General features: G+C 43.9%; 1 protein-coding gene across 10 annotated transcripts; it reads right to left on the minus strand.

The window, feature by feature from the left end:
• Positions 1 to 561: 561 nt before the first annotated feature.
• SFR1 (SWI5 dependent homologous recombination repair protein 1) lies at positions 562 to 13136 on the minus strand. 10 transcript variants are annotated; one of them, XM_069979016.1, is made up of 4 exons: positions 13064 to 13136; positions 8278 to 8382; positions 3173 to 3535; positions 562 to 2046 (listed from the first exon to the last, which is right to left on the minus strand). In XM_069979016.1, the coding sequence occupies exons 2-4, from the start codon at positions 8356 to 8358 to the stop codon at positions 1858 to 1860; spliced, it is 633 nt and encodes a 210-aa protein (XP_069835117.1). In that variant the 5' UTR covers positions 8359 to 8382; positions 13064 to 13136; the 3' UTR covers positions 562 to 1857. The 10 variants fall into 10 exon arrangements, with proteins under 10 accessions (XP_069835117.1, XP_069835118.1, XP_069835126.1 ...); XM_069979017.1 differs by having other exon boundaries at positions 8278 to 8379; positions 13064 to 13135; XM_069979025.1 differs by lacking the exon at positions 13064 to 13136 and adding an exon at positions 13038 to 13060 and having other exon boundaries at positions 8278 to 8379.
• Between the last annotated feature and the right edge of the window lie 1501 nt (positions 13137 to 14637).

Raw genomic sequence — 14637 nt, forward strand, 5'->3', positions numbered from 1 at the left:
AATCTACCAGAACAGAGTCTCCAATGTGAATAGCGCCTAACTGTTGTATGAACGGCATTCTATCAGCATTGCAACATACAATAGAGATACTGTCCCTTCCATAGAAGGGTGGATGGCGTATTTACATTTACTATAAAAAAAAAAAATCCTAAAATCATCGGTAATTACAAAAATGTGAAATATTAGTTTATAATGCTTTAAAAAATGTGATTACACATTGAAAGTATTTGCCTTAAGTCAGAATGCAAAGTTCTGGTTTAAACTTGATATTTTTTCTTAAAGGTCTATGGGAAACTATTTGCTCCAGGGCTGTGTTTTATGATTAATATGTTTTAGAATTCCCACTGCTTTTTGTCCATTCTTTAGACAGACCCTTTAAATTTAAAGAAAAACACAGCAGCCGGGTGTATTGTGTTACATACTCCATCCCTTTTTCACAACGAGAGTGACATATGAAGATTGAACTTTCCCCATCTATGAGATTTGTTTAGTACTACAATAATCCGGGAGACACGGCCGGTGATGGGACAGCAAGATGAAAGAAGAACTAACCATGGCAAATTAACAAGAGAAATTATTTATTTGAACCGGATCTTCTACAAGTAGATCTCACATTTTGTTACACTATGCAGACTACAAATAAATATTCACATTACCTTATTTCCAGGACTTGTGGGGGTTTCAAAGCATCCATGATGCCTGTAGTTCAAATGGGTTTTCAAGGTTTCCGACCTCCGGGCCCCCCCCAGGGATCTCTGTATCAGCATCAGATTCCTTTGTTTTGAATGGAGCCACGGGTCTTGTGCTGCTATGTATTCTCTATGGAGCCAAGGACACCATTGGGCTCTTTACAGTGGTTCCATAGAGAATGAATAAAGCTGTGGGTCACGTGCAGACCCACGGCTCTATTCAAAACAAAGGAGTTGGGCGCCCGATACAGGGGGGCACAGAAGTCAGACCCCCCTGCGATCTCATACTTGTCCCTTGCCCTGTGGATAGGGGACAAGTATTTTTAAATTAGATAACCCCTTTAAGCTGTTCCATAGTTGGTGCTAGATATCTTTCAGCTGTATCAGCTACCTACTACCCAATAAAAGCAGTGACATTGAACATTGTGCTGGATTGAAACTCGTTAAATAAAAGCCAGCTGGGGAACATTTGATAACAAGTACTAACTTGCCTCTCCCCTGCCCACGGTTAGCGGCGGGACGGCTGCAAGACCCTTGCTAGGCTCCGAAGTCTCCAGCACTGGCATGTCACGATGGGCTGATGTCAAGTGTGAAATAAAGATGAGTGCAACTTGAGCATGCTCGGGTCCATCTGAACCCAAGCGTGCGGCATTTGAAAATTGGGATCTGAAGAAGATGGATGCAGCCCTAAGGCTGCCTAGAAAACATGGATACAGCCATACGCCATAGATTGTATCCAAGTTTTCCAGAAGTCCCTAGGGCTGCATCCAACTTGTTCAGCCACCAGTAATAAAATGCTGCACACTCAGGTTCAGACGGACGTAAGCATGCTGGAGTTGCGCTCATTTCTAATGTGGGACCATTTGTGGAGCAATGTTTTTCAAATCATGGACAACCCCTTACAGAAATGTCTTCCTCCTCCCTTGCCTTGGGATACATTCATACTCCAGATTTAAGGGTTATCCAATGACAACCTATTTTTACTATAATAACCAGTCAGGCAGAGCATAAACATAAGTTAGTTGGCGGTCTGACCTGTGGGTTCACTATATAACAGCTTTCAGCTTGGGTAAGCACGTTACGCTATGATTTATGTTACTGTTAGGCATTCAGATGATGTTCTTTACATGGCAGATATATATTTAGGAATCTCGGTTCTCTGTGTATATTATGCATCAAAGTCCTCCTCGGCTCTGTTGTAGCGCAGTAACTTCTCATCCAGTCCACAGTTTTCTATCAATTGTGTCAATGTGACCTTCTGATTCTCAGCAGACAACGCTCTCTGGATCTCATACAGTAACAGCTGGCTGCTTTCTCTCCACTTGTCTATTAGAGACTGAAGCTCCGCTAGATTGTTCTAAATAAGGAAGAAAAGAAACATTACATTGTACAAAAAGTACAGAGTGGGCCACCACAATATCTCAAAGTCTGCATAGCCAGAAGAAGCAAACATATAGGGATATAGGTGATCCATATGACTTATAACACTGGCTACCGACACTAAAGGAGAAGTCTGGCAAAAAATGTTATCAAAGTATTGTATTGCTCCCCAAAAGTTATACAAATCACCAATATACACTTATTACGGCAAATGCACATAAAGTGTTTTTTTTCCCTGCACTGGAATACTACTGCATTAAGGCTTCACTTCCTGGATAACATAGTGATGTCACTTCCTGGATAAAATGGTGATGTCACTTTCTGGATAAAATGGTGATGTCACTTTCTGGATAAAATGGTGATGTCAAAACCCGACTCCCAGAGCTGTGCGGGCTGTGGCTGCTGGAGAGGATGATGGCAGAGGGATGCTCAGTGTCCCTCAGTGTCCCCCTGCCATCATCCTCTCCAGCAGCCACAGCCCGCACAGCTCTGGGAGTCAGGGTGTGACATCACCATGTTATCCAGGAAGTGACATCACCATGTTATCCAGGAAGTGACATCACCATGTTATCCAGGAAGTGAAGCCTTGATGCAGTAGTAAGTGCAGGGAAAAAACACTTTATAAGCATTTCCCGTAATAAGTGTATATTGGTAATTTGTATAACTTTGGGGGAGGGGGGGCAATACAATACTTTAATAAAATGTTTCGCCGGACTTCTCCTTTAAAGTTGGAAGAAATAACCAGTTTTTGACTATTTCAGCCAACTATTGTAACAATGGCCAAAAGCAGATGTCTGTCTTTAGAATATGTATCTGTCAACTTTTTTGGCCATTATTGAGTAAATCAAGATGTGTATGACATGATTGATTTTGTGCATGTGATGAATGACTGATCAGCCATATTTTGATCTATCATCTTAGGTTTATCAAACTCAAAGCCTCCATCTCTCACCTAGTACAAAGGAGCAGCAGGCATGTCAGGCAATGGAGACCTCTCCTCCCACAGCCAGTGCTCTTTACCTCCTATGTTTCATAACTGCAGAGATATTCCCCATAAGGTTTTCTCCTATAGACCCAGTAAATATAGCCTGTACAGATGTTACCTTGGATCTATACAATTTAACCATCTTCAGTCTCCTCAGACGTTCTTCCTTCTCCTGTACCCGCCTCAGCAATCCCTTTTTCTCCTGCAGCATTTCCTGATGGTTGTTAGAGGTAGAAACATCTCCCTTAGGAGGAGAAACCTCCAGTGGTCCATCATCTGGGGCAGGGATGAGAAGGCCACGTGTAGGTCCCATCTCTGCAGATTGATCCTGAGCCTCTATAGAAAGGGAAGGATCACTAGAACATTGTGTGGTGATGTCTCTTTCATATTCATCAATTTTCAGCCGTTTGGCCACTGTACATGTTGAGGTAAAAGATCTCCGACACTTCTTCAGACGCTCTCGGAGAGATGAGCTCATGGGCTGTAAAAAATAAATTCAGTGTTGATATTACTTCTAGTACATGTGTAAACTGGATTATTGTGTATTATTCTCTTCAATACTTCACCAGGAAAATAAACCTAAAGCAGGCAGATCCCCCCTAGCCTTCCCTTCAGCCATCAGGTAGAGGTTACTGTAATGCGATATAGAAACCGCAGAAAATTCCCTGCAGTTGCCCTTCCATTAAAGAGGATATCCAGAGAGCAGGAAACCTTCTGCGGGCAGTGACCAATAGCTGCCCGATGTTACTGATGTCATGTCCACATTAGGCAGCTATTGGACATTGCGCGCGGGCATGATTTCACCCACATGCAATGCCCACAGCCCCCGCAACATGCGCGCCCCCCCCCCCCCCCTGTCTGTGGAAGTTACTTTCACGGACAGGTAGAGGGAAGAAGTGGATCAGCCAGAGAGCAGAAAAGATAGGACCTTTCCTGCTCTCCGGATATCCCCTTTAAGGCAATGAAAAAAATTGGCCATGTGCACCTGTTAAAGGAGTGACAATTCTTTTTAATACATATTATATACATTGCTTTAATAAAGATGTATTACTTTGTAAGGCTGGGTTCACACTGCATTTTTGCAGTCCGTTTAGTGGATCTATTTTTTAAATGGTTACTCTTAATGTACAGAAAAATGTTTCTGTATATGCATCTGTTTTTCTCCATAAAATGGATACTGCAAAAACGCAGTGTGAACCCAGCCTAATACATAAATAAATATATGTTCAGAGTCATCAGTATGGCGCCACATCGGGCTCTCTGCTGCTACCAACTTCCATGCTGGGAACTGCAGACTGCCCCAGCCCGGGTCCTTGTTACTTTAGAAAGGGATCCAGTTCTATGGACGGCCCCAGAGGTCAGACAGCCACCAATCATAAAGTATAGCCATATCCCAATATAAAATAAAAGTAAAAGATGGAAATAGTCCTTTGGTTGGTTCTAGTATTAGACTTTTTGGATTATATGGTCTACTAAATTTTTGGTCCATCATTGAAAGCTAAGAGGGTAGAAGATTCTGGAAATCATTTTGACTTCTGTAAACCAGATATGTTGTAATCTATGGCAGGTGCGGGGCCACATCTGTGTTTTCTTACAAGCTGGTATTAAACATGTCTTAGAAAATATTTTACAGTACATACTGCCTAAGGGGTCATGTGACACAAATACCTCGGGCCCCCGAAAAAAAAAGGAGAAACTGGAGAAAACCAGCTGATTATTTCAGGACAGAATCACGCAGTGTATGTGACTCATCAGGGGAATTCTCAGATACCTGGAATAAAAACACCTGTATACAGATGCATTTATAGTGCACAGATACCTGGGAGTTTAGTCAATGTCATATATCAGAATGGGGCAATCGTTCCTGCCCCCGTCCTTCCCTGGGGCAGCAGGAACATATTTTGCTGTTAACATGTTTTATGAGTGATACAAAAATGTGTTTATGATCAATTGAAGAGATTAGAAGAGATGAAGGGACCGATGCAGAAGTCTCCGGGGTAAAATCTGAGAAAGGTGAAAAGCTCTGAGAAACGTCCTTGTAAAGCTTAGAAAAAGCCAATGATGGACCCACTGCAAGACAATATCTGGGCATAGATGACCGGTCTCTTATCTTGCGTGTATGGGCACATTCCGGATTAATAGAATGGCTGCACTACTGATCTGTACTAAAAATCAATCTATAGGATCCTTTACACCCAGTGCAGTATCCTAAAAAAGCACTCTATATATCGCCAGCTGCAATAGAGAATCAAAAATGCTTCTGGACTTTACTATGTCCAACTGTACAGCCAATGCACAATACCACCACGGACAACAGCGGGTATATAGTGATCACTGTCCAATCTAGACACTTATATAAATGACTACCTGATGTCATCACATGGCTTGTGTTCCTGTAAAGAAATCCAGTGAGGGTCCATGGCTTGTTTTCATTTGTCCAGTTGGCTAAATGCAAAATCTTCCATAACGTAAGCCATCTGATGACATCAGGTAAAAGCGTTAACGTACGGCATTTGTGGTCAAACATTTACTACAGATAGCAGCATGTACTATTGACTGACAGGTGTATAGATTGTCAGTGGTCACTATATACCCGCTGGTGTCGTATAGCAGCACATATCATAGACAGAGCATTTATTTTATGGTGGGAGATGGGATCTTACTACACGCTAGGGCTGGGCGATTAATCGAATGAATTTGATTAATTCGCCCAGAATTTGAAGATCGATTTTTGTGAAAATTGTAAATTCGATTTCACAAAAATCATTTTGAGTGGGCTGGCGGCGTGGCGGAGGTACGGGGCTGATGGTGCGGCGTGGTGCCGAACGAGCTTTCCTCCTGACAGCACACAGAGGTCCCCGGTCTCTTAAGGAGGAGGAGGCCGCAGGGACAACTGAGTTCGGGAGACTGGGGCAGAGGTCATAGCGCCGCTGCGGTTACTGGAGATGTACAGCGGGATTGATCCTGCTGTACAGTTCCAGCACCCACAGCAACGCTATCACCTCCGTGTGCTGTCAGGAGGATAACGAGTGTGCCCGTGATAGGAGGAGGAGGGGAATACCGGGTATGTGCTCTCCTGCCCCCTGTCTGCCCCAGTCACCCCCTGCCTCCCCTCATCCCTACCTGTATTACTACTACTCCCCTCATCTATACCTCTACTAATACGCCTCTCATCTGTTCCTGTACTACTACTCCCCTCATCTATACATCTACTAATACACCTCTCATCTGTTCTTGTACTACTACTACCACTCCCCTCATCTAAACCTCTACTACTACTACCCTCATCTAAACCTCTACTACTACGCCCCTCATCAATACCTGTACTACTACACCCTTTCTCTCTACCTGTACTACAACACCCTTCATATCTACCTGTACTACTACACCCCTCATCTATACCTGTACTACTACAACCCTTATCCACTAAACCTCCACTACTACACCCTACCTATATGGAGGCACAAAGAAGATCTCCTATACTATATGGGGGCACAGGGGGAGCTCTGGTACAGTGGGAAGCAATACAGTTGTCTCAAACTTTACTAAAATATTATCTGACGCTGCAAGGAGAAAAATAGGATTTAAATCGAGAATCATCCCCAAAAAATTAAAAAATTTAGTTTTTATTTTTTGGCCATATCGCCCAGCCCTACTACACGCTATTTATTTCCTTGTAGAATCTTTGTGTCGGCTGAACCTACTTCTGGTTTACAATATAAGAGAGGGAATGAAACAGAAAAATGTTACCGGTTAGAACAAACAATAGGGAATATACAGCAATAGGTCATGAAAACTGCATAAATATATACAATTAGAATATAACCTACTTTGAGAGCAAAAGAACATTACAAAATAAAAATAAATCTGCTGTATCATGGAGGCTGCAGACATGGCCTATGACTGTATCAAATGTCCACACATCAATTTTATCTAGGCCAAGCCATGAATTAGGGCACTGCAATGCAAATCTATGGAACTTCCGACAATATTGTATACCAGTCCTAACTGCGGGTTATGGGTTCGCCAGAAAGTTTAAAGCGTTACTCATTTTTTTTTTTTTAGTACAGGTGATTTTAAGAAACTTTGTAATTGAGTTTATTAGACAAATATGCCATTATCTGCATTCAAAAAGCCTTTCCCCAGCCCCCCCCCCCCCTTTCTCTCTCTCATCCACTGCTCATTATCAGAAAATCTCGATTCTTTTACATCAGTTGAGCCCTGTGTAATCTATGGAGAGGAGAGGAGGGGAGGGAGATTATTCGCCAGCAGAGAACAAAGGATTACACAGTGGGAGCTGTGGGTGCCCAGTGATGTAGCTGTAAATAAACCCAATTACAAAGTTTCTTAAAATCACCTGTACTATTGATTTCTGCAAAAATTTAAACAACAGTGACACTTTAAAAGCGTATTCTGCTGCCAAGGCAGAATGATAGCTGCCCAGGAGGAGACACAACTATTGTGTATTCACTGTGGATATTCCTGTGTGGAAAACCCACTATGTTTACAGTGCATCCAATATATCAGATTCCCACACTGCCCAAAAAATACACAGATACAAACCTACGATGGAGTATTGTCTGCTGCAGATATATCACACTGAATTTAATGGGAAATTTAGTATCCATGAATTCACAGTATTGTGCATTTTACTGTGGAAAAGCTACATATTTTTTTTGCCCATATTACTAGACAGCCGTAATTGTCAGCCTTCATTTTGATCATTATGGCTGTAAATAAAGAGCATGATCATTATTTATGGCCGTTATCAAAATATATAAGTATTTTCACCTCAAAATGATGTCTATCCAATGCCCAATCCACACCAAAATCTGCAAAATTCACAGCCGTCACTGCTGCAAAATGCTGCAAATTTTCCACTATGTGTTGTCCTACTCTAATAAATATTCATTTCGCTGCTATGGTAAAGGTAGCTAAACTCAAGGTGGCCTGACTACCGGACACTATCCAGCTTCTTTTTTTTCCCCTATTACACCAACAGATTATCTGACAGATTTTTGAAGCCAAAGCCAGGAATGGATTATAAACAGAGATCAGATCATAAAGGAAAGACTGAGATTTATCCTCTTTTTAATTCCATTCCTGGCTTTGGCTTAAAAAAAATCTGTCAGATAATCTGTTGGTGTAATAGGGCCCTTAGAGAATACTCTAAAAGCACCAATATAATAAACATAAATGATAAGAGAAATGTAACATCCATACTTGTTTAAGCGATATGTTGTTCTGAGGATCAGGAGAGGAGAGATACGCTGGTGACGGAGAACACACAGGAGGGTTGTCCATTTCTGTTCAGTAAATGTGTCCCTGCTACAGCAAGAAAAATAATGCACATATTACTACACATATACATACACATCAAGAGAAGCCCATAAGCAAGCATGATAAGATACAATATACTGGGGACAATTGGACATGACTGGGGCATAGGCAACAGCACTGGGCCAATCCATGTACAGTAGTGTATATGATGTGCTCAATCCCCACAGATAGATATAAAGAGGTGCAGAGTGCTTGTTGGTATATGGGACATATACTACGTTTACACAAAGCGATAATTGGCCTAATCAATCGTTTAACGATTTTGTAGCAACGATTTGGTTTTTAGAGCGATCAGACGAATAAATCGTTAGAACAATCGTAAAAAAAATAGTTAGAAAAATCGTTATTGCGATTGTTTTAAGATCGCTTAAGACCACCTTACACATAGAGTGAATCGGTGAAAGACTGTTTACACGAAGCGATCTGCAAATTTTTAGCAAACAACCAACGACAATTTGAGAACATGTTGAAATATCATAATGAACGATTTCTTGCTCGTCGATTGATCGTTCGCTCTGTTTACACGAGCCGATTATCGCTCAAATGCAATCGTTATTGTGAAAATTCAAACGATAATTTCTCCGTGTAAACGCACCATTATTCATAATGTAACAGATCTGAGCATCAATAAAAAATACTGCACACTACTACAGACACCCTAGGGCCCTCTGTGCTTTGTCAGTCACCTGCAGAGTACATAAACTTTTATACAGATTCTGCCATGTATGTCAGAGGAGGTGATGGGTGTCCCTTCGTTTCTGCTCAGCTATTCTTGTGAAGCAGAACACTAAGACCGAGACCCAACAACTAGACCAGACCGTATCAAACTGTGGCCTACAGTGATAATATTATTGGCCCCCCCGAAGAAATCAGCTGATTTCCTAGAGCTGGTTCACAGACATTGCAGCCAAAAATAATATGGGCAGCACAGACTGCCGCTCAGACCATCCATATTATAATCTTTTAGGTCGCAGAGAGTTATAAGCCTGCGTCCTAGAAGTTGCGTCCTGGCACAGGCAGCGCGCTGACATCATCACACATGTCCTAGTGCCAAGTGTGTTCTGCAGCGTGGGAGCCGGGATAGGTAAGTCCAGACCAGGCTCCCAGTGGGGGCACTAATGAGGCTCTAATTAAAGGGGACCTGGTGTTTGGGAAAACCGATCAAAACTTTTGACATGTCTCTACAACATACAGCAAAGAGTCCAACAGCACCTGGGTTAGTAGAAAATGCCTCTAGTATTGTAGAAGACGGACGCACGCCAGAGGGTCTTCAATCCCAGTTAAAGACCATAGTACATCAAGGAAGGATTGGTCCGACAGCATCCAATAGTGAAAAAGTGGTAGTAGTTTATTCAAGCAACATACACCATAGCAACGTTTCGACCCAGCAGGGTCTTTGTCAAGCCTTGACAAAGACCCTGCTGGGTCGAAACGTTGCTATGGTGTATGTTGCTTGAATAAACTACTACCACTTTTTCACTATTGGATGCTGTCGGACCAATCCTTCCTTGATGTCTCTACAACATATCAAAAGTTTTCCCTAACGACAGTGACACTTTAACAAGTATATGGGGGACTTTGGTGAGGGCTGGCTACTATATGGGACAATATTAGGAGGGCTGGCTACTATATGAGGAACTATTGTGGGGGCTGGCTATTATGGGGAAGACTATTATATACTGGCTACTATATGGGGAACAATTGAGCAGCTGACTACTATATGGGACAATATTGGGAGGGCTGACTACTATATGGGACAGTATTGGGAGGGCTGACTACTATATGGGACAATATTGGGAGGGCTGACTACTATATGGAACAATATTGGGAGGGCTGACTACTATATGGGACAGTATTGGGAGGGCTGACTACTATATGGGACAATATTGGGAGGGCTGACTACTACAGTATGTGGGAGACTATAGGGAGGGCTGAGTACTATATGGGACAATACTGGGAGGGCTGACTACTATACGGGACAATATTGGGAGGGCTGACTACTATATATGGGACATTATTGGGAGGGCTGACTACTATATGGGGCACCACTGGTAGAGCTGGCTACTATATTGGACAATATTGGGAGGGCTAGCTACTATATGGGACAATATTGGGAGGGCTGACTACTATATGGGACAATATTGGGAGGGCTGACTACTGTATGGGACAATATTGGGAGGGCTGACTACTGTATGGGACAATATTGGGAGGGCTGACTACTGTATGGGACAATATTGGGAGGGCTGACTACTATATGGGACACTGTTGGGAGGGCTGACTACTACAGTATGTGGAAGACTATTGGGAGGGCTGACTACTATATGGGACAATACTGTGAGGGCTGACTACTATACGGGACAATATTGGGAGGGCTGACTACTATATATGGGACATTATTGGGAGGGCTGACTACTATATAGGACAATATTAGGAGGGCTGACTACTATATAGGACACTATTGGGGGGCTGGCTACTATATTGGACACTATTGGGAGGGCTGACTACTATACGGGACAATATTGGGAGGGCTGACTACTATATGGGACAATATTAGGGGGGCTGACTACTATATGGGACACTATTGGGGAGGGCTGACTACTATATGGGACAATACTGGGAGGGCTGACTACTATATGGGACAATATTGGGAGGGCTGACTACTATATGGGACACTGTTGGGAGGGCTGACTACTACAGTATGTGGGAGACTATTGGGAGGGCTGACTACTATATGGGACAATACTGTGAGGGCTGACTACTATACGGGACAATATTGGGAGGGCTGACTACTATATATGGGACATTATTGGGAGGGCTGACTACTATATAGGACAATATTAGGAGGGCTGACTACTATATAGGACACTATTGGGGGGCTGGCTACTATATTGGACACTATTGGGAGGGCTGACTACTATACGGGACAATATTAGGAGGGCTGACTACTATATGGGACAATATTAGGGGGGCTGACTACTATATGGGACACTATTGGGGAGGGCTGACTACTATATGGGACAATACTGGGAGGGCTGACTACTATATGGGACAATATTGGGAGGGCTGACTACTATATGGGACAATATTGGGAGGGCTAACTACTATATGGGACACTGTTGGGAGGGCTGACTACTACAGTATGTGGGAGACTATTGGGAGGGCTGACTACTATATGGGACAATACTGGGAGGGCTGACTACTATATGGGACAATATTGGGAGGGCTGACTACTATATATGGGACATTATTGGGAGGGCTGACTACTATATGGGACACTATTGGGCAGCTGACTACTATATGGGGCACTATTGGGAGGGCTGACTACTATATGGGGCACCACTGGTAGAGCTGGCTACTATATTGGACAATATTGGGAGGGCTAGCTACTATATGGGACAATATTGGGAGGGCTGACTACTATATGGGACAATATTGGGAGGGCTGACTACTATATGGGACAATATTGGGAGGGCTGACTACTATATAGGACACTATTGGGAGGGCTGACTACTATATTAGACAATATTGGGGAGGGCTGACTACTATATGGGACAATATTGGGAGGGCTGACTACTATATGGGACAATATTGGGGAGAGCTGACTACTATATGGGACAATATTAAGGGGGGTGACTACTATATGGGACAATATTAGGGGGGCTGACTACTACAGTATATGGGAGACTAGTCTAGAGATGAGCGAACCTCCAGCATGCTCAAGTCCATCCGAACCCGAACTTTTGGCATTTGATTAGCAGTGGCTGCTGAAGTTGGATAAAGCCCTAAGGCTATGTGGAAATCATGGATATAGTCATTGGCTGTATCCATGTTTTCCAGACAACCTTAGAGCTTTATCCAAGTTCAGCAGCCCCAGCTAATCAAATACTGAACGATCAGGTTCGGATGGACTCGAACCCGAACCCAGTTCGCTCATCTCTAGAGACATCTGACGTATCAGAAGCTGAATAAGTTTCTGTACAATCAGCCGGTCGGGGCGTGCCCAGGGGATGTTACACTGGTGATTATGGTAATACGGCTCTATGGTGCACCAGTAACCTCCATCTTATTGGTATTAGGCTGTATAGTGCACTGGGGGTCCTGTATCCAATGCTGCCCGTCTGCAATGACCTCTATGTTATTAGATCAGCCCTGGGAAATTACACGTCCAGTGATTCTCTGGTCTGGGGGAAATAATAAGCAGCAAGTGATCTGTCAGGTTGATGTGGAAGCAGGAAAACAGGCAAGCGGAGAGATGTGAGGACTGATAGTATACAGACACCTGAGCCAGGACTGCTCCAATATGGCAGCTCCTGGGCAGCCTCCCAGCCTCAATGAGGGAACAGTCTGTGACATGTGGAGCAAATAGCTGGATAGGTCACTAGTAAACTGTGGGGTCACCTGACCTGTCCCCCTGCAGATGAGTCCGAACTACAACTCCCAGCATGCACCGACACAGGGCAACCACTGCATTGGCACAAGCAGAGGATGGCAGCTTCCTGTACTAGCAGCTGGAGAACACACAGTATAAGGTGGTTTTATTGTTATGGCTGCGCACTACAAGTACCAACAAGCCTGGCTGTTCTGACTAGAATATGAAATCGGTGTCGGTCTGTGAGGTAGTAAATAGACAACAACACCGGTACCGGGGGCAGTCACGCGGGCGCCTCACCTTCCTAGAGACACCGACCGGACCCGCAGCCTATCAGCGCTGTCAATCAAAGTACCCGCCGTCCTAAACCCCGCCCACTAAGTGCCGTCAACCAATCAGAGAACAGTGTCTGCCGCGAACTTTCTGTTGACATGTGACATAAAGCGGGACGGCTGATTGGATATCGACGTTTGTTAATGCTCAGCTGTAATAAAGCTAGACTATAGTTCAATAAGGAGTAGTAAGATGGCGGCTGCTGCAAGGAGAGATTAGAGGGTGTACCCTGAAAGTGTGTACAATAAAAAAATATAGGAAGGGGCAGTGTAAAATCTTGTCAATTATGAAAAGTGCCTACAACTGCCCTGTCATACAAAGTTTCACGTAAACTACAATTCCTGTCATGCTCTAACGTGAAGGGAGTTGTAGTTTGGCAATAGGTGAAGAGCCATAAGTTGGAGACCAGCAACCTGATTCCATGATACATGATACAACTGGTTTCCATGGATCCCTGATGTCCATGTTATGAGGTGTTTTCTGTGGAGGATGCTAGGAGCTGTAGGGGGCAGTGGTTACATGAGGGCATGCTATATATCTATGGAGTAGAACCATATGGTCTGTGGTCTATGTATAACTACAAAATCGATGCACACACAGGGACATTTATTAAGACTGGGGTACTCATACGCCGCTCTTAAATTAGGTCCCGCCCCCTTTCCCCCCACATGAATCCTACAAGGCGCACATCTCTTACTGAATCCATCCGGCCCATGTGCCCAACCCTGCGCACCAAATCTACACCTGCGAGCGGGCGTAAATCATGATAAATGAGGCGCGAGAGGAGGCCTCCTCCTCAGGTTGCCGAGCCCCCTCTGCCTGCCCATCAGGCGAGTGGGGGGATACTGCAGACGTACAACAGGGAGAAGGGGCTGATCTGATAACTGGCCCTCACAGCATTACGCTGACTAACAGCACATCATGGGGACAGTGTGTGTAGCCCTAAGAGACATAGCATATAGAGACTTGGAAGAGCAGTTTCACGCATAAATCCACCCAGATTATCTAAATGGATATCCTCACACTCAGGTTCATCCGAGCCCAAGCATTTACCATTTGATTCCTGCTGCCTGGAGAAGTTGGATGCAACCCTATGGAGTTTTCTGCTTCCAACTTCTCCAGACAGCAGGAGTCAAATGCCAAAAAGCTTGGGGTCTGATGAACCCGAGCATGCTAAAGGGTCACTCATCTCTAATCATGATACCAGTACAGTTGAGTACCATGACCCTTGGCCTTATGTTCCACCATACAATATTGCAGGCCACAAACACTTCTGGGCTACTAGACTAGATGCAGTTTGGTGCAATGCAGTGACATCATCTTGCCCACCTGCACCTAAAAGGCTACTTTAGCTGCATGTGGGGCACTAAAGAGACAGTTTAGGTGTCTGTGGTCAGTAAAAGGTGACTATAGCTCAGTGCAGATATAGGGGTTATGGTTACTATGTTACTATTAAGGGAGCTCTATTACTGTGTGGAGCAAAAGGGGTTGCACCATTAACATCTGGCACTTCTGGGTTTTTTTTGGGGGGGGGGGGGGGG

Source organism: Dendropsophus ebraccatus, chromosome 8, assembly GCF_027789765.1.
Source record: "Dendropsophus ebraccatus isolate aDenEbr1 chromosome 8, aDenEbr1.pat, whole genome shotgun sequence".
Taxonomy (NCBI): Eukaryota; Metazoa; Chordata; class Amphibia; order Anura; family Hylidae; genus Dendropsophus; species Dendropsophus ebraccatus.

Bases quoted from the DNA above. Each gene is read 5' to 3' on its own strand.
- SFR1 (XM_069979016.1), bottom strand. From the start codon at position 8,358: ATGGACAACCCTCCTGTGTGTTCTCCGTCACCAGCGTATCTCTCCTCT. The intron at 3,536-8,277 runs GTATGGATGTTA...TATTTTTTACAG, and splicing joins ACAACATATCGCTTAAACAA to CCCATGAGCTCATCTCTCCG. The intron at 2,047-3,172 runs GTAACATCTGTA...TTCCTTATTTAG, and splicing joins TTAAATTGTATAGATCCAAG to AACAATCTAGCGGAGCTTCA.